General features: G+C 44.9%; 1 protein-coding gene across 4 annotated transcripts in view; it reads left to right on the top strand.

The window, feature by feature from the left end:
* The first annotated feature begins 903 nt into the window (after positions 1-903).
* Positions 904-25,463, top strand: part of LOC149328642 (papilin-like) — an 86,198-nt gene continuing 61,638 nt past the window's right edge. The window contains exon 1 of one of the 4 annotated variants that reach the window (XM_089559555.1): positions 904-1,234. In XM_089559555.1, coding sequence (XP_089415681.1) covers positions 1,150-1,234 — 85 coding nt within the window. In that variant the 5' untranslated portion in view covers positions 904-1,149. The remainder of the gene's footprint in view (positions 1,235-25,463) is intronic. The other 3 variants (XM_089559557.1, XM_089559558.1, XM_089559559.1) reach the window with 3 other exon arrangements.

Here is a 25,463-nt window from a genome sequence, read left to right as displayed (position 1 = left end):
GGCCACGTCAAAAGCGTCGTGAGAGAAGAAAGTAAGATGTAAATAAGTGATGATGGAGCGAGTCAAAGAAGGCAGATAGTGGACTTAGCGTTGGACTATTAATTAATTTCGATCATTTGGTGTCTTCTAACTTGATTGTTGCACAACACAAAAGAGCATAACACAAGTTCTCCATTACCATTTCATCTCCGCGGAACCGCGGCTTTGCAACCCGCCGAAAAACTCTGTCCTTAAGACTTCTTCACTCAATAGTCGATTCTGCTAATTGCCTTTCAGAGGGTAAGCATATCTCATTTTCAAAACCGTCTGCAACCAGGAGCCATCACGATCTTAATATCCAACCTTTTTTTGCCCACACTAAAAATACAGCTTTTTTCCGCGCAATGTGGAGAGTTGGAATTCTTTGCATGGCAACATTCGTGCATTATCAATTCCTGATTTTGCGTCGGCAATTGAGTCGTAGAATTGTATGATGTTGTTTTCAGCGTTTATATTTGTAATGCTTGTCATGTACCCTTGTATGCGTGTAATTGTTCCACATTTTATGTAACCACTCGTGCTATAGCCCATAGAATGGGGCTGCAGTATTTTCAAAATAAATAAACCCGGCCGTTAGCATTCGTCTCCGCGCCTTCGAGCTCAGCAGGCGAGCTCATTATCCGAAACCAACATTCAGAACCCTCTCACTCAGTAGTGCAAAAACAATTTGGCACCCTACGTACTACTGGAATACCAATCGGTGAAAAGGGAAAGCCCAGAGGCAAACAGGTCGCCAGATTCCAGTAGCCAAAGAGAAACTCGAGCGGACCAGCCGACACCTTCCCACCACTCTCGTGCCGCTGGCGGCGGCTTGCGACATTGGCATTGTGCTGCCAGCGGAGAGACGCATTTGGACGCGGCGCCCACAGGCAGGCCCCCGTGCGGCGTCCAAGAAGCCAGCGGCGGCGACGGCAAGCGTCGGGGTGAGAAGAAAGGGGGGAAGGCGCGCAAGAAGAAAGCCACAAGCAAGAGGTTGGTTGCCCGGAGGAAGCGCAAGATAGGCGCTATACTACGCTGCGTGCGTGCGTGTTCGCGGCCGGAGAAGAGCGTTCCCATCGGCCAGACGGCGTTGAGTGCGCGGGGCGGGACCAGTGCTCGAGAGGGAAGAACATGATGCACGCCGCCGTGCCCTGGATGCTGTGCGTTCTGCTCGCGGGACTAGCGAGCGGCCAACGAGAGTACGAGGATACGTTATGTGAGTGTTTATGCCCGCTTACTCTCTTCATCTTTTTCTCTCTGGCGTAGCCTGAACTCAAATGTGGTGGTTGACAGGGCCTGTTAGTGGAGCGGGTAGTCAGAACGGCTCCTGGGTGCATGCGAGCCTATGTTTCGGCTTTACTCTTGGATGTGTTTTCAGAGCAGCGCAGAGCGCAGTGACCTAGTTCTCATAGCTCCCATATTTGGAATTCTTGAAGGGTTGAAAACATAGCAGCAATACGATTTTGGTTCTGAACATCTCATTTATGTTTATTGTTTGAACAGCTTTAACGGAACAGGCAGGCAGGTGCTTTATAAATCAGACTCCCGTCCTTGTTTTATGCGCCTGTGTTTTGGGGTACAAATATTTAGATACGATCGGACACGCTGTAGTCGCCCACTTACTAGCGTGTGTACGCTTTCATCATTCAGTGTTGGATGGTTTCTTCTCAATATATTCACTTAGTCTATGCCTCAGTTATGGATGTACTCATTAATCGACGGATATTGTGAAACACGTTGCACTAACTGCATTGGCTACCTTTTACTTGAAGAGCTAATATATAAAAAAAGATTATGCATTGTTTCTTCCCTATCGCTGTCATAAAGGTATCTAAAGTAATAGGAACGAAACGGTGTATTGTTGGAAATCTTCATTTTACAGTATATAAGCTGTAATGGCAAATATGACTTTTAAGCGTAATAATCCATATATAAACGCTTCTCTGAGTGTTTTTATGCGTTACAAAGAAAACTAAAATCTATTTTCAGGATTTCTAGTTGCACCGGCTTTAAAGCTGGGAGATGATCGCTTATAATGTGTTGCTCTATCTTTTCGGGCGAATCACAAATTAGGGCTTAATTGTACCGCTCTTCTCAAGAGAATCATATGAATAAATCTGAAAGATTCTTTCGCAACTTCATCAGCCGACGTCGGCAAAACAATTCTGTTTGCAGTGTAAACACGCAAGAATTTAATCGAAATTTGATGGGTAATAAAAGATCCTATGACGAGGTGTGCAACCTGTGACTTTGAGGAGGTTCAAACAGATGATCAAGTAATCTTCTGCTGACTACAAAAAGAAGTACTGAACACCAGCAGCTGCTCACGATTTTTCATTCTCCACGTGTGACGAGTTCAACTATTTCAACGTTTCATTTCAATTTTTTGTTAATTTTCTGATTTTATTAACCTCAAAAGACCCTAAGAGGGGTGGTACTCAAAGGGTGGCAAGAATACGAGAGCAGAACAACAACAAGAAAATTAAAAGATACGTTTTAAAAAACAAGATTAATAGATGTTGCGGTTAATTATGTGAGTGTGTTCAGAAATGATGACTTATCTAATGTAAGCACAGAATTCATGATTTCTTCCAAACGAAGTTTTTCCGCTTCCGTTCCGCTGCCACAGTGTTTCATGCACTTGTGCCGGCAGATTGTTAACTCATGCGTGCCCACTTTGTTGAGATTCAGTATAATGTTCGGTTCTTTAGTAAATACATACAAAAAGCTTCAAAATGATTTTATAAGTACATTGAAGTTCGCACTGTAAAACTTCTCTAAAATTTTGAGCCGTTTATAGCTAGCGGCGCTCATCGCTAGTTGGTTGGCAAAAACATTACCTCACTGACAACGCTACACATGACTATAACTGCCACTGCTCAACAAAGTGCACTATGTGTGAACGATTCTGCTGATTTGTGGCATATGGGAAGTGAACTTGATTTACTGTCCCAGTTAGCACTTCCGGTTCAAATTCGGTAGCCCATGTTAGTCTCCGCCTGAGCCTAGAACCATCACTGCATTGTGAGTGCCCCCGAGCCGGTGGCTTTGTACATATTTATATCCTTATGTTGTTGCTGCTTAATGGAAGGTTTAGACAGGACGACAAAGACAACAACGGCAAAGAAGACGCCAAAGCAGGAGAACTAGGCTAATGCGCCTGGTGCTGACATGAATCGCACTTAACTATCTGGTTGTTCCCAACCATCAAATGCGTAAATGCAGTTTAATCTAGCTTCATAAAAGACGCTTGATCACTACTTGTATTCGGGTTGGTTCATGAGTGATCACGTTACCAGCGCAGCGCAGATAGAAGACGTAAGGTGCGACTTTAGAGGGCCTATGCGGCCAGACACTTTTCTCAAGCTCCGAAAGCGCATTTTCTCAACATGGCCTGTGGGTTTAGTAACATGTTGAAGTCATCGAATTTTCACGCCACGATGTGATCTTCGAACATGTGAACGTTGCGCTGTTCTGGGGCTTCCGGATTAGCAGGGCAGATGTAATAGAAAAGTTCGCATATGGATAAGGATCTTGAATAATTTCTACTGCAAACAGAAGAGCAGAAAGTGTGTTTTGACGAGCACTATTGGCCGATCTAAAAAAACATAGGCGATAGTGTGCGCGCATCCTGACATCATGCAAGATGTGCAGCCGCTAGACAAGGAGAGGTATAGTAACCATAGCACAGTGAGGTCTAAAATTAGCGTAGATTTGAACAGGTCACGAAGGACACTGGCAAAAAACAACACATAAACGAGTTAGTGGTAAGAGTTCCAGTTGCACAATTCAGCCTCCCGCTCCATAACAGTTACTCCACTTAAACTGAGGACGACGACATTAGTAAACGAGCGCTGATTGATAATCTCAATAATATTACGCAGGGCGAAATACAAGTAGCGCGCAGGGTAGCAAGACAGGACACTGCCAAGTTCTTTCAGGAACGAAAGACCTGATTTAAAAAAATGCCAAAGTAAAACAGGACCTTAATCGCTAATCAACAAGCTTACGGTAAGTTACAGACAGAGGTACTATATGAAAAGAGTCAAGCCTGTTCTAAAGGGCGTAGTTGCTCTAAAACACTCCAGATGAAACAAGGAAATAGAAAAAACGTCATGTACGCACTAAGACGCAAGGAGAGCAACTTTAATACAAATATGGAGGAGACGCTCATAGAGATTTACACAGAAGCCGAAACAATCAGGACGCTCGTGAGGGTGGAAGTTATGTGCAAAAATCTGACATTCATCCGGTAACGAAGGAGGGAATATAGAAGGCTTTAGAAGCAATTTAAAGGGAGAGAGCGGCGGGTGAAAATCACGTTATTACCGGTCGATTTAGGACGGTAAGGACAATGTGTTAGGAAACTGACCCCCGTACACGCAATTGCTCATGATCTAGAGCATACCGCAATCTTTGAAGCAAGCAGATGTTTTGTTAAATCATAACCAAAGGGAGGCCAATATCTTCAAGAACTATAGTTCGATCAGCTTACCGTCGTTTGCGTAGTAGGTATTGACAAGAGTAATTGGTAATAGAGTGAGGGGTTCATTAGATTTTGATCGGCCACATTACCATCCTAGATGTCGTTAATTGTCGGCTAGAAACCACGCTCTCACCATTAACCAAGTGATGTAAAAATTGGCACATTTTAACTAACACCAACATGTAGTCTTCATAGAGTACGAGAAAGCATTAGAGTCGATAAGTCAGCAGCCACGCTTCCATTGTGGTACCAAATTGTAGAGAAGGCAGTTGTAAGATACTGGGAAAAATCTATAGCGGCAACGCAAACACTGTAATCCTCCATAAATAAAGAGGCAAAATCCCAAATCAGGGAGGGTGTCAGGCGGGAAGACACGATTCCCTTCCGCACGGTTCACTGAGTGTTTAAATGAAATATCAGAACTGGTTGAGAAAAGTTGAGTATAGAAGCTAAGAGAGAGCACATTAGCAAACCCCGATTTGCTGACAACATCGCGTTCTTGAGTAGCTCAGCGACCAAACTGCAAACAGGATTGAGTATCTCGACAGGCAAAGCAGGACTGTGTTCTAAAATTTCTTATGAAGAAATTCAAAGCAATATTCAACGCTCTCTCAAGCGAACAACAGTTTACGATATACAGGGAAAGGGCGGAATTCGTTAGAAGATACATCTAGTAGGGGTAGGTAATGACAGTAAATTCAGACCGGGAGAGTGGCTTAACTACTGGAATAATAACGAGGTGGACTACATTTTTCAGGCGCTTTCAGGTAATGAATAGCAGTTCACCAGTAACCCTCTAGAGGAAGGCATCCAACAGCTGAATCTTATCGGCGTTAACTTATGGGTTGAATTGAGGTGAATTGATACTGAGTACAGCGTGTTGGGAAATGGATGGGAAAATTATAAGTGCAGCGCTAACAGATCGGAAGAGATCAGTGTGGGTCAGGGAACAACTGCGAGTTAATGACATCCTAGTGGAAAACAAAAAGAAGCAATTGGCATGGCAGGGTCGTGTAATTGGAAGGGAAGTTAACTGGTGGTGCCTTCCAACGACGGTAACCAAGCGGATACGAAAGGATGGCGGTTGTAGCGGGGATGTAAGTGAGTCAGGTGTGCATATCAAATTGGAAAATATGATGGATAAGGTGGGCGCTGCCGGCACATGACAGGTTTTATTAAAGGCATATGGAAGAGGAATTTGTCGTGAAGTGAATATTATTAGGCTAATAATGGTGATGGTTTAACTCTGTCACTATGCTCGGGTTTCCGGTAGTTCTTTGAGTACCTGTACTGTCTTAAATATTCCTCGAAGATTTAACCTGTGAACCGTGAACGCTATCCGAATGCTTCAGCAGTTCGCACTTTTTTTCTAGGTGCCATGATGGCACAGTTGCTATGGTGCTCGGCTGCCGACACGAAAAACTCAGGATTGCTTCTTGCTGCGGCAGTCACTTTTGGGTGCGAGATAAATGCTTGGTGCACATTTGCTACACAATGCAAGTGTAGTTAATGAAGCCTATGTGGTAAAAATCGTCCGGAGCTCCCAACTACGGCGTCTTTGTGCGCAGGTAATCGCGCACAATGCTTTTGCGTAAGCACAAAAGCGTTGATCTTGCAACGCTTTTGACTAATTGACAGGTTGACATGGCGTTGCTGACGATGTTTCATCACGTCGTGGCTGAAGTCTGCGAAAAAGTAAATGTACCTGTTTAAGTACCGCGTTTTACGAGCACCAAGCTCTGTTTTATAGCTATCGCACGGAAGTTGCCTCCCGTGTTGGAGTCAGGCAGATAGCGCCGACTTCCTTACATGGATGCAGCAGTAGTGATAGTGTGGCGGCACGCAGACATCGGTGTCATGGTTTTCGCGGTAATTACAGCAATGCGTGGAAAAAAGAGGGCATATGATTCGCTTCCGGTCGAAGATATTGCTTTATACGGAATATCAGTGTAACTGCAAACAATGACTGAGAGTCTGAGGGCTGAAGTCGCACCAACTGCGGCACTGAATTTACCAGACCAAGTGGGAGAACTTTTCTGCATGGTTCTCCGCATGGTCACAATTTCAATACCTTACTGCAGCATATGATAACGCTTTCTGTGTGATACGACCGCAGGCGCCGCTGCGGAGCGTAAAACCAAGCGCTGAAGCGTTACAGGTATGTTTCCTCCGTAGTGTAACGCACTCTCCATCATGGTACCTTATGACAAGCCTACATGCAGCCCATCAGTACACCTGGCTTTTTTTCGGGGAGCAGCTACAGCCCTTTCTGCATGGCTGTTAGGGAGTCGGGTTACCTGGATAATTTTAGCGTCAGCCACGTCATGAAGGCGCGTGATTACACGGGTTTCGCTAAAGACAAACAACCGTGGCTGGCTAAGCCCGCAGTAGCCCCCTTTGACAGTTATCGTTGATTATCCCACAACTTTTCGAAAGCAAAAAGCAAAGGACACTAAGAGGTACGACGGGCTACCAGAGTCTGGATGATGCACGTGTAATTATGTCACCAACCGTTTACAATATGTAATGAGCCCTAAGCAGAAGAAAAAAGCGCAGTCGACGGAAGACATTACGGGACGCGGGTGGTTGAAAAACTATTTCGACGTAAAGTTTCTTATTTGCACTCACAACGTCACAGGCATCAGCTGCCAGTAAATCCGTGAGAAATATAAAGAAAAAAGAAAATACATAATACGGCTCCAGATGTGAACTTTGAACGATCAGAGAGTTCATCTTTCTTGATTCTATACAAAATGCAGCCATGTATCACTATCAATTTAGATTCATTGGGGCTGGTACAAGTGATTTTTATATTCAGAATGAAACTTGAAAAAAAGTAAGGAAATAAATTGAAGGAACTGGCTTTTCTTCGGCACCTGATCTGTAGCCGTCCAAAGAAAGCATATGGCGAGCGTTACAGATACGACAGATTAAAAGGAGCATAGACAAAAGAGAACGATAGCGGAGATAATTACAGATTGCGGCTATCGGCAAGGATGGTTTTCACACATACTTAAGCGGTGTCACAAAATATAAATGAAGAAACAACCTCATCTACGTGGAGTTTGCTGCTATTATTTGCACTTGTACAAAAATACCCCGTTTGCCACGTCCTGTTAGAACGAAGACACACTGGCTCATTCTTCATTAGCTCTTCAGCGTAAGAGCAAGGTAAGCTGGAAAGCTGGATACTTCCATAAGGTGGGTTCAAAAATAACATTTACGCGTTTTCGCACTTTACGCGCTGTTAATATTCGATATAACTTCGTCCGGTTAACAATAACACGCAATGTTCACCGCTTAAGAGAAAGCCTCGCTCTGAACGGTCCGTATTTCTTCTTCTGTTCAACGTTCACAAGAAATTTGGCTCCGTGCACTGAGTGGATAGCAGCTTCGAACTCTTTTGGAATTACAATGTCTTAGTAATCTGACTAAACGTGTTCTTTATAGAAGCAGCTTTAATAAGCTCTTCTTTAAACAATGCTCCAACAAGGTAGTGTTTATGGCGTATTCAAAACTACTGCGAGCGTTGAACAAGCAACAGGCTAAAGATATTTTAGAGGAAGAAATACGATAGCCCTAAATTCAGTTGTTGGCAGTTTCCCACAAAAAATGTCATTTAAGGTGTTGTCAAGTCTGACGTACCTGCTAAAACGGAAAGCTTAGCTTCTCATGACCGCACACCACGATTGGGTGTGCTTGGAACCGGCAACGACGAGCTGAAAAGAAAAGAGGAAGTATTATGGCTCCGATAACAACTTTCACAGCCAAATAAATGTATTTTAGTACGATGCGAAATCAAGAGATTCTTATCCACAGAGCGCATAAAGAGCGGACGCTATCTGAGCCAATAAAAGATCGGCCTTGCCCCCAGAGCAGCCAGCTGGCAAGAGAGTGGTCGCATACAAGCGACACGCCACGCCGCCAAAGCGGAACACAGCGGCGGGCCAGGAACCAACATATCCACTCATTGATAGGCATCGCACGCAGGGCGGACGTGAGAGCCGGTTTACTTTTTACGCGCTTGTTTTCATTCTCCCTATCTTTTCTCCTCTCTCGGCGTGTTGTTCACTTATTGCGGCATCGCAAGGGACGTGCCGCAACACACCGACTTTCCGATAGGGCACGCTCCTCCACTTCCGTGTCTCGGAGTTGAAGGCTTTGAACGCGACGGGCCTGAGGAGCAGCGCGCGTAATGGAGAAGTGACAGCTGTCACAGACAAGGCCGAGAGCTGTACGTCGCTGCCTGTTTTATCGCCTATTTGTTCCTTCGCCCCTTAGAGAAGCGGTAAATAGTGTTCGGGAGTCTGGCATGGCGCGTCACCTCGCTTAGAGCACGTGGTGTGCGAGGCCAGCGGGCCGTGCCACATCGAATTCATTAACTGTTTGCATGCGACGAGGGCTGCAGGCTTGCAAGGCCGGATGTGCATGACAGAGGCAACGCAACTACGAAGTAATGCGTAGATGTTTGGTGGCAAACTAAGAGAAGCAATGTTAACAGTTGTCGGTACGTCTTGCGCCAACAAATATTCACGTTGCTGTTCTTACTGGTTGTCGCTCATTAAAATCCTGGTCATTCCTAATATTACTCGTCGTCTATCACTACTAAATTGTCATGTTTTTCTTTAAGACACTGAATTTATGCAGTGTGGCTGCTTCGTCAACGTAAATGGATCGCAACACATAAAAAGTTTTGAGGAGAACCCGCATTGGTGGTTTATGGTTTATAGGTTTTAACGTCCCAAAGCAACTTAGGCTATGAGCGACGCCGTAGGGAAGATCTGTGGGAATTTCGACCACCTGGGGTTCTTTAACGTGCACTGACATCGCACACTACGCAGGCCTCTAGAATTTCGCCTCCATAGAAATTCGACCTACACGGCCGGGATCGAACCCACGTCTTTCGGGTCAGTAGCCGAGCACCATAACCACTGAGCCACCACGGCCGACGAACACGCATTCGTATTTGTGAAGCTGTATGAAAATGAAGCTTTATCTTAATAACAAAATGTCCCCTTCAAAATAACCGATGATTCCAAAGTCTCCTGTCTCTGAACTGCCAGATTTGCCGGCCTATTTTGTCATGTGCTTTCTAACGCAGAAATATACACGTAAACAAAAATGGGAAACGTTTCGCAAGACATACACACTACGAATGACGGCATTAGGCGCAATGTGTTTTGCGGAACGAAATCCGTGTAAAATACGAAGGTGAAGCTGCCTATTTGGTTCAGTATCGATGAACGTGGTTTAGTTCAGCCCTACATACATACATGGCACGTCTTATCAGAAGCCCTTGGTTGTTTTTTCTCAGTGTCAATTTTTAAAGATGTGCCTTTTTTGCAATGCTGATTTCAGAGAAGGGTTGCTGGCGAGAAAAGAAAAAGATTTTATGCTTTCAAGTTAATGCAATGTTTTTAGAACTTTCCTATACGTGGTACGCTGTCCTACCAGGTACTGAGTCATGCAAGCTTCCTGTTTAATTAAAAGCAAAAAGATTAAATCAGCTGCACTGGATTTATTCTGGCTGTTAGCAGAATATCTATACATATTCATTTATGATAGACCTAGTGTCGATAAGGAGAACTTTTGTTTATATTGTTACTTTTTCTGTTCAACCCAATTTTTTTTGCACCGCTATACAGCAGGGACAATGCTCTCATTACTTACGGTGTTTTCGTATTGAAGACTGCATATTTTTTTTCTGCACAAGCAGTCATGGCTCGCAAGTTTATCTGCCATGATTTTTCATTGACTATGTATGCGCTGACAGCAAGTTTTTGTATACTGCCGTATAAGAGACTACAAAAAATGTGTCAGGTATGTATTTGGTGGACTGTTTCGGCTGTGTACGGTTCAAAAGCACAGGCCACATCTTTATGAACGCGTGAACCTAAGCACTAGAAGTTCTAATAACAATAAGTAGTGCAAGATAATCACTGCGAAGTTAGGCACTGTAGCGCTCGAACGACTTAAAGAAGTGTGGTTATGTCCCTTCCCCCCCCCCCCCCCCGAAAAAAAATACAGAAGACAGCCTGCCGCCTGCATTAGAAGGAATTAAAGCCTATTGCATTAGGCTTAACACCTTTCCTTTTTAACGTCGACAAAACATTGAAAACAACCCGCCGCGGTGCTTCAGTGGCTAGAGCGCCCGGCTGCTGACCCGAAAGACGCGGGTTCGATCCCGGCCGCGGCGGCTGAATTTCGATGCAGAAGAAATTCTAGAGGCCCTTGTACAGTGCGATGTCAGTGCACGTTAAAGAACCCCAGGTGGTCGAAATTTCCGGAGCGCTCCACTACGGCGTCCCTCATAGCCTGAGTAACTTTGGGTCTTTAAACTCCAATAAATCAAATAAAAAAAACTGGATACTAAAATTCATCAAAAGTCGCAGTACTAATAATCGTCTTCTAATAATAATCTTCTAAGCCTGTTAATCAGTAAACTTATGGGGAATTTCTAAAATATAGCAAATATTTTAAAACTTTTGATGTGTTATGCCTTCACCAAATAAGGAAAGAAAAGTTTTGTGTTTTTTTTTAACCCAGCGGCAGCCACCCCATTTGGTGCAATCTCTACTACCTTATGCGCATGCCTCTGTGACGCCCTTTTGACAATAGAAAGCTGCCTTCAGGGAGCCTAATGTCGAAGCTTGAAAGCAAAGGCCGCAACTACATACCTCAATGGCCGCTGTAAGCTTTGATATTGCTTCGAAACAACCTATATCGTGACATGCTACACGCTCCTTGTTGTTGTTTGTTGGAGTCATTCCTTCTTCGTTTGTTACCTACGTCCTCAAAAACTCGGGAAATAAACCGAATGAAGCCAACCGAGAAGTCATGTTTCGCGGAAGATATCTCAATGGACACAATAGCACCCTATTAATAATGCAGATCACACCTCGTCCTCTCTAGTTTCTTCCTAGCACTCCTTGTTACTTTCTGCATTATTATATCCATCGTATCTTGTCCCCAGGCCAAACAACTGCTTTGTGGTCAGTTTCGTCGGGCGCCGTTCAAGCAGAATAATAATTGTTCTTTTAACCACGTACGTGTTAACAGATAAGAAGGCAGAAAAGCAAGCCGGCTGCCCAGGTTTCAAAACGAAGGCTGAGCTGGTTGGGAAACACTCTAATTATTGTTCGCCTCAAGGTAGCAAATGGTCCTGTTAGTGCCTTTCGTGACTCAGGAGTGGGGTGAAATAAACACTCGCATATAGGAACCGCAAAATCAAGACGAACATAAGTACGTCCATGAACTATATTGCGCCGAAAAATCGATATTATCGAATGAGGCGCATGAGGTGCATACTCAGTACGTGTCGAGTGCTACTGAGAGGGTTGCGGCTTACATAATGATGCAACAGCATACGAGAGAACCAGCTTAGAGAGGGGCGTTATTTTTTCTAGCTCCTATAATTCAGAACAGCAGAGATCACGCATACTACCTTACTTCGATATGCTATTACACGCTGAGATCAACGACTTCAGTAATTTTACAGAACGCATGGTGGCTATGTCGTGAGGCGAATGGATTGTGCAGTGTAATAACCCAGCCTGTGGCTGATTGCGACTGCCGGCTACTGACCCAGTTAGGCAGCCTCGTAGGCACAGCGGAGCAATAAAACGAATGGTAGGTCACCGCTGCTTCGAGATGACTACGGCCGTTGCAAAGACGACAACTGGAACGACAATAACGCGTTCCGTGATCAGGAGTAGAAAAACAATCCCGAGGCCGCCCGTCGTTTACAGTGGTATGAAGGACCCAAGAAAATGCCTGAAGCAAGGGCAGGCTAAGCAGTGAGTATTAGTGAATTTTAAAGCAGTTATTTAAGAGTGTTTCTAGTAGTATAGTCGGTTCCATACCCAACAATTCTGGACAAAGGCATTTTTAACGCGAAGGGTCTTATGAACGATTTTTGTGTCTTCTACTGCAAGAAGCCACTATAAAAATCAGTATATCCGCATATCTGCCGTCGACACATTTTCATTTTTTTTGGTTATTAACTTTTTTGCGATCGTCAAAGGCGTTCCCCATTGGTCTTATAAGGCAGTTTTCAGTCCTCCATGCGAACGAGGCTAAAAATATAAAAGAAAGATCTTACTAATGATCGGAAGAACGGATCATTATTCTCAATATTTCCAAAACAGTATTGAAAATTTTTCTCCAAGAATGATTTACATGCACAGCACCGGATGTCGGCTTTTAAAAAGTTAATTGCAAATTCTAAACATTAGAGAAAATTGCCTGTCATGGTACGGCTCTTGAGAATCCTCTGCAGCAACGCACACCATTTATAAGTTCTAATAAATGTACACTATTTGTAAAAGTATACGGCCCGAGGGGTCTGCTTTTGAGACTTGCAACGCGGCTCCTCCTGCATACTCGGGAACCCTAATATCACGAACGGAGGAGGAGCTGAAGTCCTCAACCCTCTCAAGCTTAGGACTACCAAATGTACTTAAGAGCCCCGCTGCACGGCTTGGAAGCGAACGCTTTGGACTGTACATTTTTGGCAAAGACTGTACATGGACAAGGTGGGTGCATGGCAGTGATGCCACGGCTGCTGATTTATCAGTAGATCTACTGGTTTTTAAAATTTTCTGCTGATTCAGTGATAAAGCACTTGAATCTACTGATTTCCTTGCTTTTGTACTGAAACAAAAGCAAAAGCTGCTACTTTTTTTAGTCTCCGGCAGAGCCTTGCAATCTTTGTATACCGAATGGCGATATTTAAGAAACGCTGATATCCCTACAAGCGAAGATACCTCGTTGCACGAGTTCTGGGCAGTCGTGTTTTCTCAAAAACATTGTGATGGAAGCGCCGCTTTTCCTGCATTGACCGAGTTTGTGACGGCTATACTGTGCTTACCGCATTCCAGTGCAGCAGTTGAGCGGGCATTTGTTGTTGTTGTTGTTCACCTCATGGGATGGCGCATACCCACAGAGGGGGATCGGCCAAGAAGAGGGGTGCATAGAGAGTTTTCGAGATTTTTTGCTTGTTTGTTTGGTTTTGTTTTCTGGGGAAAAATCAATAGATAAATTAAGTAATATATAGAAATAGCAGAATGCTGGGGAAGAGAATCTTTATGAGAAAGCAGAAAGACCAAAAAGAAACAGGACAAGCAGAACGCACGCAGGAGCTGCACTCAGCAAGATCTCTAGCAGAGGAAGTTGATTAACAAATAAATGAATGATAATAATAATAATAATAGTAACGAGGGATAGAAAAAAATGAAATGATGTGTAAAAATTAATTAAATAAATAAAGAATAAAATATTAGCAAGGTAACCGTTTAGATTCCAGTAAAAAATTTTGAATGGCGGTAAAAACAGACCTGGGCATTTTCTGCTGTAAACAACCTGAAGACAAAGCTGCGGAACAAGCTTAGCACAGAGACTATCTGCGGCTTTCTGCACACGAAACGCCTGATGACGTCTTCAGCATGTCACAGCTTCAACATTGACAGGCCACTGATAAGAAGAATGGACGACTGGCACAAGGATAAGCATGAGTGTATTTAATGCGGCTTTGTTGGCACAGCCACTTGTGGAATTTCACAGCATATCTAGTCATATACATAGCCATTTTGAAGTTGCCTGTTCACACGCAATAAAGTTTATTTGCGTAAGCTATAAGGGACTCATGTTTTCTTATTTCTGGATCGTCATCATCGTGATCAACCTATATTTACGAGGTCTGTTAGAAAAGTATCCGACCTTTGGCCGAAGAAAAAAAACTGGCATGACTGGAGCGTTGGAAACCCAATAACCTTCAAAGTAGTCTCCTTGGGACTCCACACACTTCTCCCAGCGGTGCTGCCATTGTTGGAAGTATTCCGAAAAGGCCTCTTTCGGAATGGAGTTTAGCACAGCTGTCGTTGCAGCCTTAATGTCCTCTCTTGTTTGAAATCGCGCTCCTTTTAATGCCCTCTTGATTTTAGGAAACAGCCAGAAGTCGTAGAGGGACATATCAGGAGAGTAAGGAGCCTGTTGAACTACAGGAGTCTGGTTTTTCGCCAGAAAAGTCTGAATCAAATGCGAGGAATGTGCAGGAGGAATGCCGCGAGGGATGCGCCAATATCTTGTTGACCTCAATTCCGGTCTCTTGCGCGGCACAGCACCACGCAGGCGATGGAGGACATCTCTGTAGTACTCTTTAGTCATTCTTTGACCCTGTGGGGTGCGTACTCGTGTTGTGCCACACAGAGGGAGTCAAAAAAGCAGTCAGCATCACTTTGACATTGCTGCGCACTTGGCGGGCCTTCTTTGGTCTTGGTGACGTAGAATGCGTCCTCTGTGACGACTGTGATTTGGTTTCCGGGTCGTACCCGTACACCCAAGACTCGTCACTAGTGATTACGGCGTCGGTGAAGTCAGGGTAACTGTGTGGAATCCAGTATCTCTTGTGAGACTTCAACACGAAGCTGCTCTTTCTCCACTGTTAGCAGCTTCGGCACAAATTTCGCTGCCACTCTCTCCATGGCCAAATCTTCGGTGATAATAGAATATGCAGAAAAATTGCTGATGTCCACCTCTCCCGCAATTTCTCGGATAGTCACACAACAGTCCCGCATCACCACAGCGTTCACTTCGGCAATTAGCTGGTAATTTCGGCATGTTGATGGCCGTCCGGAGCGTGGCTCTCTCTCCACGGATGTGCGGCCGTCTTTAAGCCAGTTACACTACTGCTTAATCTGTGTGCTGCTCATAGCATCATCACCGAAAGCCGTCTGAACATTTCGAATGGTTTCCACTTGGCTATCGCCAAGTTTCTGGCAAAATTTGAGGTATTAGCGCTGCTCCTCTCGCTCCGCCATTTTCTTTGCAACAAAAAACCGACGAGAGAACGGCGCACTGCCTCCCTCAAACGCTGCTTCCCAGCGACTGACGCTATCGGCAGGCGGGAAAAAATTCGTGCATGCGCACGAGGGTTCAAGGTCGGCTGCTGTAAGCGCGCTTGTTTCATATCCATCAGGTGTTCGCAAAAAAAAAAAAAATAAAATAAAGTCGGATACTTTTCTAACTGACCTCATATGTCTACTGCAGCACGGATGCTTCTCCCAGCGATCTCCCAATCACTCCTGTCTGGAAGATACTGTAATCTAAAGATTTCAGGTACTAGCTACCATCTGACGCCTTTGAATATGCCATCAGAGGGCTTCACTGTTTTTCACTTCGTGCTTGACAATGGCTCTCTGGATCCCCGGGTTTTTCAAAAGTATCGCCAAGAATCTCGTGGCCAATTTTTGTACTATTTCTTAAAAGCTACAATACAACAGCAAAGTACTAATATAAGCGCTGAATTCGTGGGCTCATAAACTGAGTACAGAAATTGAAATTAAAAATCTACTGATTTCTACTGATTGCTCGCAAAAACATTTACTACTATTTTTTTATGTGTCGTGGCAACACTGGTGCATGGTCATACAGCGAGGCAATGACAGGTGCTGCTTGCTGCTCCGGCCATTAAAAGAACTGAAAATACCGCATCTGTATTCGAGCACACTAGACAACACTGTCACAACCATGCCGTAAAGGCTTGTCCCTCTGCCTTCCCTTATAAAAATTGTCTATAGAACGTCTATAGACTTCTTATTGACTCTATTCCATATTCCATAGACTATTTGTAGACAAAAGTCTAATAAAATTGTATGGCGATAAATCTAGAGATTGTCTATAGACTGTCTATGGCATTTGTATTTCGTATAGACTGTTCGCTAGGATATGTCTGTAGACAGTCTATATATAGACTTTATAGACAGAAGTCTAAAGACACTCTATAGACTACCTAAAACTTTTTTTGCAGGGGTTGGGAACTCTTACTAGAGATCGCCCTTTTTTCTCCCTTCATGGCCCAACATAGTTCTGTTCTAGGACTTTTCACAATCAAAAGACCGCAAACAAGCGATGAAGGCAAGAGTTAACGATGCATTCGACACTTTGGTAGTTATGCGCATCGACCGGAGCTCGAGGGCCGTTCAGTGCCAGCAGTAACTGACCACCTGGCATATGTGTGAAGCTTTCCAACAGTGCGTTCCGCGAACAATAGAATCGACGTCAAAGAGCAGCTGCAGGGTTCGAGGTACGCCGCATACATCCGTGCGGGTTACACGGCTGTTTCGCTGTGCTTGCGCGCAACTATTGTTTCCGCAACACACCACCTGCGGTCAGACGTCGACATCGGCGCTTCCACAACGAACCAGGTGCCCGATAGAAATATGTGCGCTAGAGCCTGCCCACCTGCCTTTCCCGAGTTTAACACGGGAAACGCGTCGTGACCCCATTAGCGGATTTGCCGAGTACGGAGGTGAACAAACGCAAAGAGTGGATTGTTTCTTGCTCGAAATATATTTTAGATGTTTTGTGCTCATTACATTCGCATATATGCCCGTTTAATTTCTTTATTATGCCTATCAGGATTAACATTATTCACATTTAGGTTTCTGAAGATACGACCAAAGAACAATGCTCGTAAGGAAGGTTAAGTCAGAATGAAGTGAAAGGTTCAACACGTGGAAGCAACTGATACTTCTAACCTTCAATCGAAAGGCGCTCGGGAGGGAGTTCGATCAGAAAACAAGCGTCGGTAACATTTTTTCACCGCTCGTATCGAAGGCATTGAATTTCAACGGGGCGCGTCAGGAGTTGAGCATAGAGAAGATGGTCTATCGGAGTTCGAGGTTCATTAAGAAGAGAAAGGGTCCGTAGACTAGAACAGAATAAAACAAGGAAAGAGTAGCCGGGTTCGAAAATTCGCACAGAAACAGGAGCGGGCCATGCCGCAGGTACCCGCTGCTTAAGGAAAAAAATTAGACAGTTATGATGACGACGTTCATGAATATCAATATTTATTACCGCCTAATTTTCTTTGCGTTAGCGCCAGAATCACCACAAAAAAGCGGCGCGCGGCATCGACCACGGAGCAGGTCTTAAATGGAATCAATTGTGGAGCGGATATCGGCGACAGGCTTCGAGGTAGCTATGCTCGGCGCGCCACTAGTCCACCGAACGACGACGGCCCGCTCGCGGCGCTAACGCGCCAAGCGTCGGCGGCGTCCTTAACCATTTGTTGCGGCAACCAACGCACTCTACGCCTCGCTCCATAGTAGAGGCATATTAGCCTTGACGTGACTCGTGGAGGCGTCGACGGCTAGCCGGGGCGCGGGCATCCCCCAAAAAAAGTCGTCCGAGGAGGGCTGCGCAGTTGGCTCAGCGACAGCGCGATGCGACTCTGTTTGTCTTAATCCGGTATGCATGGTACGAGCACCCTTTGTTAGACTAAAAACACTCCCCGGTTTCTCTAAATGTAATTACCGGTTCTCAGGCGAACACAAGAAAACAAAAGAAAGCACATTACAGGGGCATCTGACGTTCCAAGTTGGCTGCAGTGCGTACAAAGCCAGTGTCGTGTACCCACCGGCCACAGCGCATTAACGCGCTCGTATCGCTTTCATGTCGGCGCTGTTTCTTGTCATATTCTTATTAAAGACATGCGTTAATGGGTTTGAAGCTAGATTCAAGTACTTTTCACAATGATAGTTGTTTATGGAATGCTACCGGCGACAGAAGCCGCAGGGATTGATACCCTACTGTATAGTTAGCGAAAAACCGTCTTCTGCAGCATGCCAAGAAACTTTCATTCATGTGTGGCGAGACAAACCTGCTATTACAGCCGCACGCAGGTGCTCTTGTGAATGCTCCGTCGCCGGTCATGTCAATCAAATGGGCTTCGGGTTGGTCTGGAAAGGGAATACAGAGAATGTGGTGTTGATTATTTAGCACCAAAGCCGTTACTCTGTTAAGCAGTCTTGCTTGCTTGTATCTTGTTTATGGGGTGGAAGCTGCGAATTTCAGAGAACCCGTCCGCAAGATGAGAACATCGACTGCCATGCGAGATAAAATCCATATATTCATAGGAAAGAATTTCGGAACTTAATTTCTTTTCTCTTGGTTTTCCGGCTCCGGTTTGAACAACCGAACAAAGCCTCTCCCAAAGTGTTTTTCCTGTCACGTGGGGCACGGGCACATACACAAAAAAAACCTGCAATAATACAGTCTCTGGCTGATTCGCTGTGGTTCCGGGTGTTTTGTGAGATGGCTTAAGAAAGGAAGTCACTTAAAACAGCGAATTTGCGATTGTATACATGTTTTGTATTTTTCTCAGGTCGCCTGAGTTAAACTACAACGTCATATCCACCTTTATTTCCTTGGAACTGAACAAAAAATTGAAAAGAGAAGTAATATAAGTAATATTTATTTAACTGGTGTAGCCTAAAAACACATGAGGAATATTGCGTTCTAAGTTTACTTTCGTTTTCATTTATTTTTCTGAGCACACATAGGTGTTATAGCGACGAGTGGGTGGACAAGAAAGTATACGTATATATAGGCGGTTCAAGGTTGGCGACAGTACATTGGGAGATTTGAAGGCGTCAGGTGCGGCGACGGAAACATTGAAGCCTGATATACTACACACTCTTGAAAACATAAAAAAAACATGACCATAAATTAGCGTCTGAACTCTCGAAAATGTGTTGCCACATGGAAAACGAACGAAGAGCAGACACGTCTACAGCTGCAGATTCAGCGCCATGAGCTGCAGTGTCCTCGCGACTGAGTGATCCGATCTTCTAACACAAACTAAATGCATGTGTCCACAGCTGCTGGCCGTGATCCGCTTTTTCGAGCAGTGTCGTTCGCATTGTTCGGTGGTACGCTCTGCACTATCAAACGAGCGTTGGATCCAACGCACCTTTATTTTCTCAATATTTTAGAATGGTTTTTGGTGCTAAAAGTTGCGAGCCGCAGCTTGACATGGCCCCAAAAAGCCTTTAAAACGCGACGTCTTGACGTAAAATCATGCAACACTAGAAGGTAAAAAGAAAGTTTTCAGAGGAGTGTACTTGCGACTGCACTGAAATTTCATTTTAAGGGCAAAAATAAAAAAAAAGTGTAGTGATACTAACAGCAGGAAAAGCGATGCATCCAGATTTGCTGACAATAAACGGTAGTAACCTGAAAAAATCTGGAAAATACACACAAAAATGTCACCAAAGTAACTACTGACTGAAAATAGTTGCCCAAAAATGCATTTAGAAAATGTGTTTCAATTATTTCAGTATAAAGACTGACATGGCATTTAGGGTACTTAGTGTTTTGCGATTACAACCAAGATGTTATGAATGACTTCTGCGGTTGAATGAAGAAGTTTCGCAGCTATTTTTATATTCTATAGCTGCAGCACATTCGACAGACAACAGAAGAAGACATGCAAGAGCACACGACGTTTTGGTTATATTTATGCTAACTGAACATTGATTAAAGCATTTCAGTGTGAGATTACATACATTTCTTTTGCCCCGCCGAATTGGCTGGGTGGTTAGGGAGCTTGGCTGCTGAGCCCGAGGATACAGGTTCGAACCCGGTCTTGATAGCCACGTTTCGATGGCGGCAAAACGCATGGCGACCGTGCACTGTGCTATGTAACTGGATCTTAAAGAACTCCTGTTGGACGCAATTCAAGGGATATTTCGTTATAACAACAGCTGGTCTATTTGCTTAAAAACAATTCTGCCAGCGTTGCTACAATATGGACTGAAATAAAAGCAAGGAAACCTTTCTTTCCTAACGCCGGTTAGGTTGTCAGACTTCCTGTCAGTCACAACCGCTTAAAACCGACGCCATGTTATGTTCCACCGAATCAACAGTGCGCACTGAAAAATCTTTTAAAAGCTTTAAACCCTTCCATTCATTGCTATAGAATAGCAAGTTCATCAGGGAGAATCGTTTAGAGAAAAGCAGAAGGGTCTTTCTCTTAACAGACTAAACAATGGAGACGGTTCGTGCAAATCTCTGCGTGTTGTGTCCACTAAACAATTGTCTTAAGCACGTTCAATATTTTGCTCTGACCTCCTAAGGCAAAGTATAAACTAAATAGCGATAGCAATAACTGGCAGCTTTTATGAACAGTATCTCCAAAGACTAACAAAACTTTTCTATGTCATAGCTGGCTAAGCACTGGTAAGAAAATAGCATGCGCAAATTTTTCGCCGCAGAGGAGACAAGAACAACCAAAACATAGTGTCAGTTTTTGCATGACTAAGCTTTGTCCGAAAACAATGAAACTATTATCTTAGAGTTATATAAATGCGCTAAATGCCTGGATCTCATATTGACTTCAAATCCTATATTTACCTAGTGCCTGAAGGGAAACGCTATGCCTTACGGCTTTTACGAAATTGCTAATAGTGGCATGTTATAGCAACACAGGCGTAGACAAAGCGTTTGTTGTAATCGCCTTATTAGAAAACCTGTCATTATTGGCACGTTGTGCAACCTCCCTGCGCTGATACCGACGTCGGCTATACCAATCATGTATTTTCTGTCAGCGTCTCTTATACATACGTGATAAGTAGCCATCAACTCTTGCGGAATAGGCTGATGGTGAGTGGACTGGCACCCGCTTATTGTTGGACATCTAGCATCAGCATGTGTACAGAAGGCTACTTTTGAAGCAAAACTAGGATTGAGGGTCAAATATCTAACAAGACAAGCTCTAGACGCCCCATTAAGTGGGCAGAGTGTGATAAGCCTTAAAATAGACAACATCCTCCACGAAGACTTGGGTAGTGACAGTGGTCGCAGGCACCTCCAACAAGTCTCCATGTCCTCTAAATGCCCCCAGTGTTCTGACTGACCAGTGTAATTCACTCACCTTTTAGTCCTTAATTCATCGCAAAATCTGGATGTACAACCAGCATAGCAATTTTTGAAATTGCACATTACATTCCCTTAAATAGATCATGTTTGGCGGATTTTTTTTTTGTAGGGGTTTTTATATAGCCCGCGGAATTTCACAGTTGACAATTCATCATTCGGCACCTGCGATGCTGGCCCTTAGAACCGGGTCCCGGCCGTACAGGGATTCGGTTACACACAACGATAGTAAAAAAAAAAAAACAGGCACACGGTCGCAGCGGTGGTCCTGCGGTTCGCGCGGAGGCTTCAGCTTGCAACAATTGCGGTGCTCTTACCTACCTAAAGGTATTTTTGAATGTTTAAAGCGCCGACGACCGGGTCGCAGTGCTGACAAGGCTTCCTTCTCTATCCGCACGAATCTAACGAAAGGAACTTTCGGCAGCCATTGCGGAGGCACCGCTGGAAGTGACGGCCTCTTCATTCAATGCGACTTTAACCGCGCTTCTCCAGGCAGGGTGCATTCAAGGTCGCTAGCATCTATACGAGGTTGCTAACACCGCGAATATTCGTGTGTCAGTGTCTAAAATTCAACGGCTCTATTTTGACCTAGAAAAATGAAATAATTAAAACCTTCTACTATCAACAAAACAGAGTCGAACGGGCATTTTGGTACGCGCTTTGAAATTTTCAGTCTGAAAATCTTCCGTCGATGTGAAGGATAAAATGTTAAAGAATTTATAAATTATGGCAAGAATTGTAAGGTATTCCTCTTCCGGTCTTAAGCTCATTGATTACTGTAACTTGATCATTTATCTATATATTCGCACGTGCTATCTCTTGCTACGCACGCCAGCAGCATATAGAAATAAAAATGAGCGATTAATAATCTTTTTGTTACTTCGGAAACCAGGCCTATGTTTCTCGACTTTGTCCTGTCCCTGCGCACTGTTTTAAGTAGAAAAATGAACCAACTGGCCCCGCTACTTGCCATGATGTAAAAGATATACTGACCAGCACAAAATGTCTGCTTATAATTCTGCACTAGAAGAACCTTCGTAGGTCGCGTTGCTGATTTTTGCAGCTTGCACAACGTAGCTGAAAAATGCTTTGATTTATAGTTAGTGTACGAAGTTTAAAGTCATATAGCGATTCAGGCTATGGAGAAACCTCAAAGTGGTCGGAGCTTTATTGGCCGATTATATCACCATTTTTAATGCTTACTTTATAGAGTTTTACATCCCAATGCAGCTCAGGCTTTGAACGACGCCATAGTGGAAGGCTCCTGATAATTTCGACCACCTGGGGTTTTTTAATGTGCGCAGACATTGCACTAAATGCGAGAGGTTAGCATTTCGCTTCCATCGAAATGCGACCGCCGGCGTCCGGGATCGGACCTCCGTCTTTCAGTTGGCAGTCGAGTACCATAAGCACTGAGCCACTGTGGCTGCATGGCTGATAAAAAATATGTACAGGGTCGTCCACTCTTAGTTAGAACCCGCTAGCGCATGGCCATACTCTTCAGAGGGTCACCGTGTGCGACACAGTCGCTCATCGCAGCAAAGTGGCGCAGGAGGTGTACCTGGACGTGGTGCTTCGCGTCATTTGCCGCTTCACTTCGATGCGCAGCCGTTTCGGACGCAGTGACTCTCCAAGGAGCACGGCCATGCGCTTGCGCATTCTAAGAGTGGACGACCCTGTATGTATGTATGTATGTATGTATGTATGTATGTATGTATGTATGTATGTATGTATGTATGTATGTATGTATGTATGTATGTATGTATGTATGTATGTATGTATGTATGTATGTATGTATGTATGTATGTATGTATGTATGTATGTATGTATGTATGTATGTATGTATGTATGTATGTATGTATGTATGTATGTATGTATGTATGTATGTATTGTAGGGGTGCGTTTATTAGGCGTCCTCAAGAGACCGAACCGCCGTGCAGGATCTGGCAGCGTAGACGGGCGTAGCCAGCACCAAGAGAGCGGGGCAACTTCGTCGTCGTCAGGCGCAGCGTAGTGTCGGCGCATAACTTCGTGGTCGTCAGGTGCAGCGTAGTGTCGGCGCATGGCGGTAGCGGAACCTGTCACAGTTGGCACACTACAGTTTCCCCCGGGCGAAAAGGAGCCAGCCTGGCGTCTTAAGGGGAAGGAAGAACAGAGGGGTCGTAGTACGCCTTCAGTCGGTTGACGTGGACGGTTTCGCGGCCACGACGACGCAAGTCCGCAGCGGGTGCAACGGGCTCAACAATATAATTGACCGGAGAGGTTTGCTTGAGAACCCGGTAGGGACCATGATACCGATGCAGCAGTTTCCGCGAAAGGCCGGGAGTTGTGGGAGGCACCCAGAGCCACACAAGGGAGTCGGCAGGATAGGAGGTAGAGGCCGCGGAAGTGTCGCGGTCATGTTTTTGCTGCCACTGGGTCTGCGTGGTAAACGAGCGAGCAAGCTGACGGCATTCTTCGGCGTACCTGGCAGCGTCGGAGAGTGGCGTGGACTCGGAAATGTCGGGCCGGTAGCGAAGAAGAGTATCCATCGTGCAGGGGGGCTCGCGGCCGTACAGAAGAAAGAAGGGAGAGAATCCAGTCGTGGTTTGTGTCGCAGTGTTATATGCGTAGGTGACGAAGGGAAGAACTTGGTCCCAGTTGGAGTGGTTGGCGTCGACGTACATGGACAGCATGTCACTGAGGGTTCGGTTGAAACGCTCGGTCAGGCCGTTGGTTTGAGGGTGGTAAGACGAAGCGGTTTGATGGATAATGCGGCATTCCTTGAGGAGGGCCTCAAGGGCGTCAGACAGGAATACGCGTCCATGGTCGCTGAGCAGTTCTTGAGGAGCGCCATGGTGAAGAATCAGGTTCTTTAGAAGAAAGGAAGCCACGTCGCGGGCGGAGGCAGATGGTAATGGAGACGTTTCAGCATAACGTGTGAGATGATCCACGGCCACGATAATCCAGCGGTGACCAGCGGGAGTGGGAGGGAGGGGGCCGTAGAGGTCTATGCCAACGCGGTCAAACGGGCGGGCAGGGCAGGGTAACGGCTGCAGTGGAGCAAGCGAGGTGTGAGGCGGACATTTACGCCGTTGACAGGATGGGCAAGATCGCACAAAGTGGCGAACAAAGCGGTACATGCCACGCCAGTAGAATCGGAGACGCAGACGCGTGTAGGTTTTCAACACGCCGCCGTGGGCACACTGGGGGTCCGCATGGAAAGCGGCGCAAATGTCTGTGCGTAGATGGCGGGGGATCACTAGGAGCCATTTGCGTCCGTCGAACAGGTAATTGCGACGATAGAGGAGACCGTCCCGAATAGAAAAGTGACGGGCTTGACGTAAGAGGGAACGGGACGAATTATCAGTCGTAGGACTCGAAAGGAAGTTAATAAGAGTGGCGATCCAAGGGTCTTTCCGCTGCTCGGTGGACATGTCGGCAGTGGCAAGCGAGGACAAGTCGTAAGCAGACACAGGAGCAGGCGACGAAGCACTAGGTAGCGACGAGCGGGAAAGAGCGTCCGCGTCATTATGCTTGATGCCAGAGCGGTAAATGACATGAATGTCATACTCCTGCAATCGCAGAGCCCAGCGAGCTAGGCGGCCTGACGGGTCTTTGAGAGAGGCCAGCCAGCACAGGGCATGGTGGTCGGTTACTATACAGAACGGGCGACCGTAGACATAGGGACGAAATTTTCCAATGGTATGTATGTATGTATGTATGTATGTATGTATGTATGTATGTATGTATATATGTATGTATGTATGTATGTATGTATGTATGTATGTATGTATGTATGTATATATGTATGTATGTATGTGTATGTGTGTGTGTGTGTATGTATGTATGTATGTATGTATGTATGTATGTATGTATGTATGTATGTATGTATGTATGTATGTATGTATGTATGTATGTATGTATGTATGTATGTATGTATGTATGTATGTATGTATGTATGTATGTATGTATGTATGTATGTATGTATGTATGTATGTATGTATGTATGCCAGTATTTGCCAAAGTAACCAGGCTGCGCTGCCCGCTTCACAGTCATATATTAAAGGTATTATGCCAGTCCTCATGCTCCAATTCTTTGTATGGTAAGGAGAACCCCTGTCCTCCCCTTCAAAACACTTTTTGATCTTTTGGGAAGGTTTGAGGGCTCTACTGTACGAATGAGAAGCAAGCCATGCAGCCTAGTTACTTTTGGCAAAAACTCTATGTATGTATGTATGTATGTATGTATGTATGTATGTAT

The sequence above is a fragment of the Amblyomma mixtum genome, chromosome 9 (assembly GCF_055824585.1).
Source record: "Amblyomma mixtum isolate Tamu chromosome 9, ASM5582458v1, whole genome shotgun sequence".
NCBI lineage: Eukaryota > Metazoa > Arthropoda > Arachnida > Ixodida > Ixodidae > Amblyomma > Amblyomma mixtum.
This window is presented reverse-complemented; position numbering and strand designations above follow the sequence as displayed.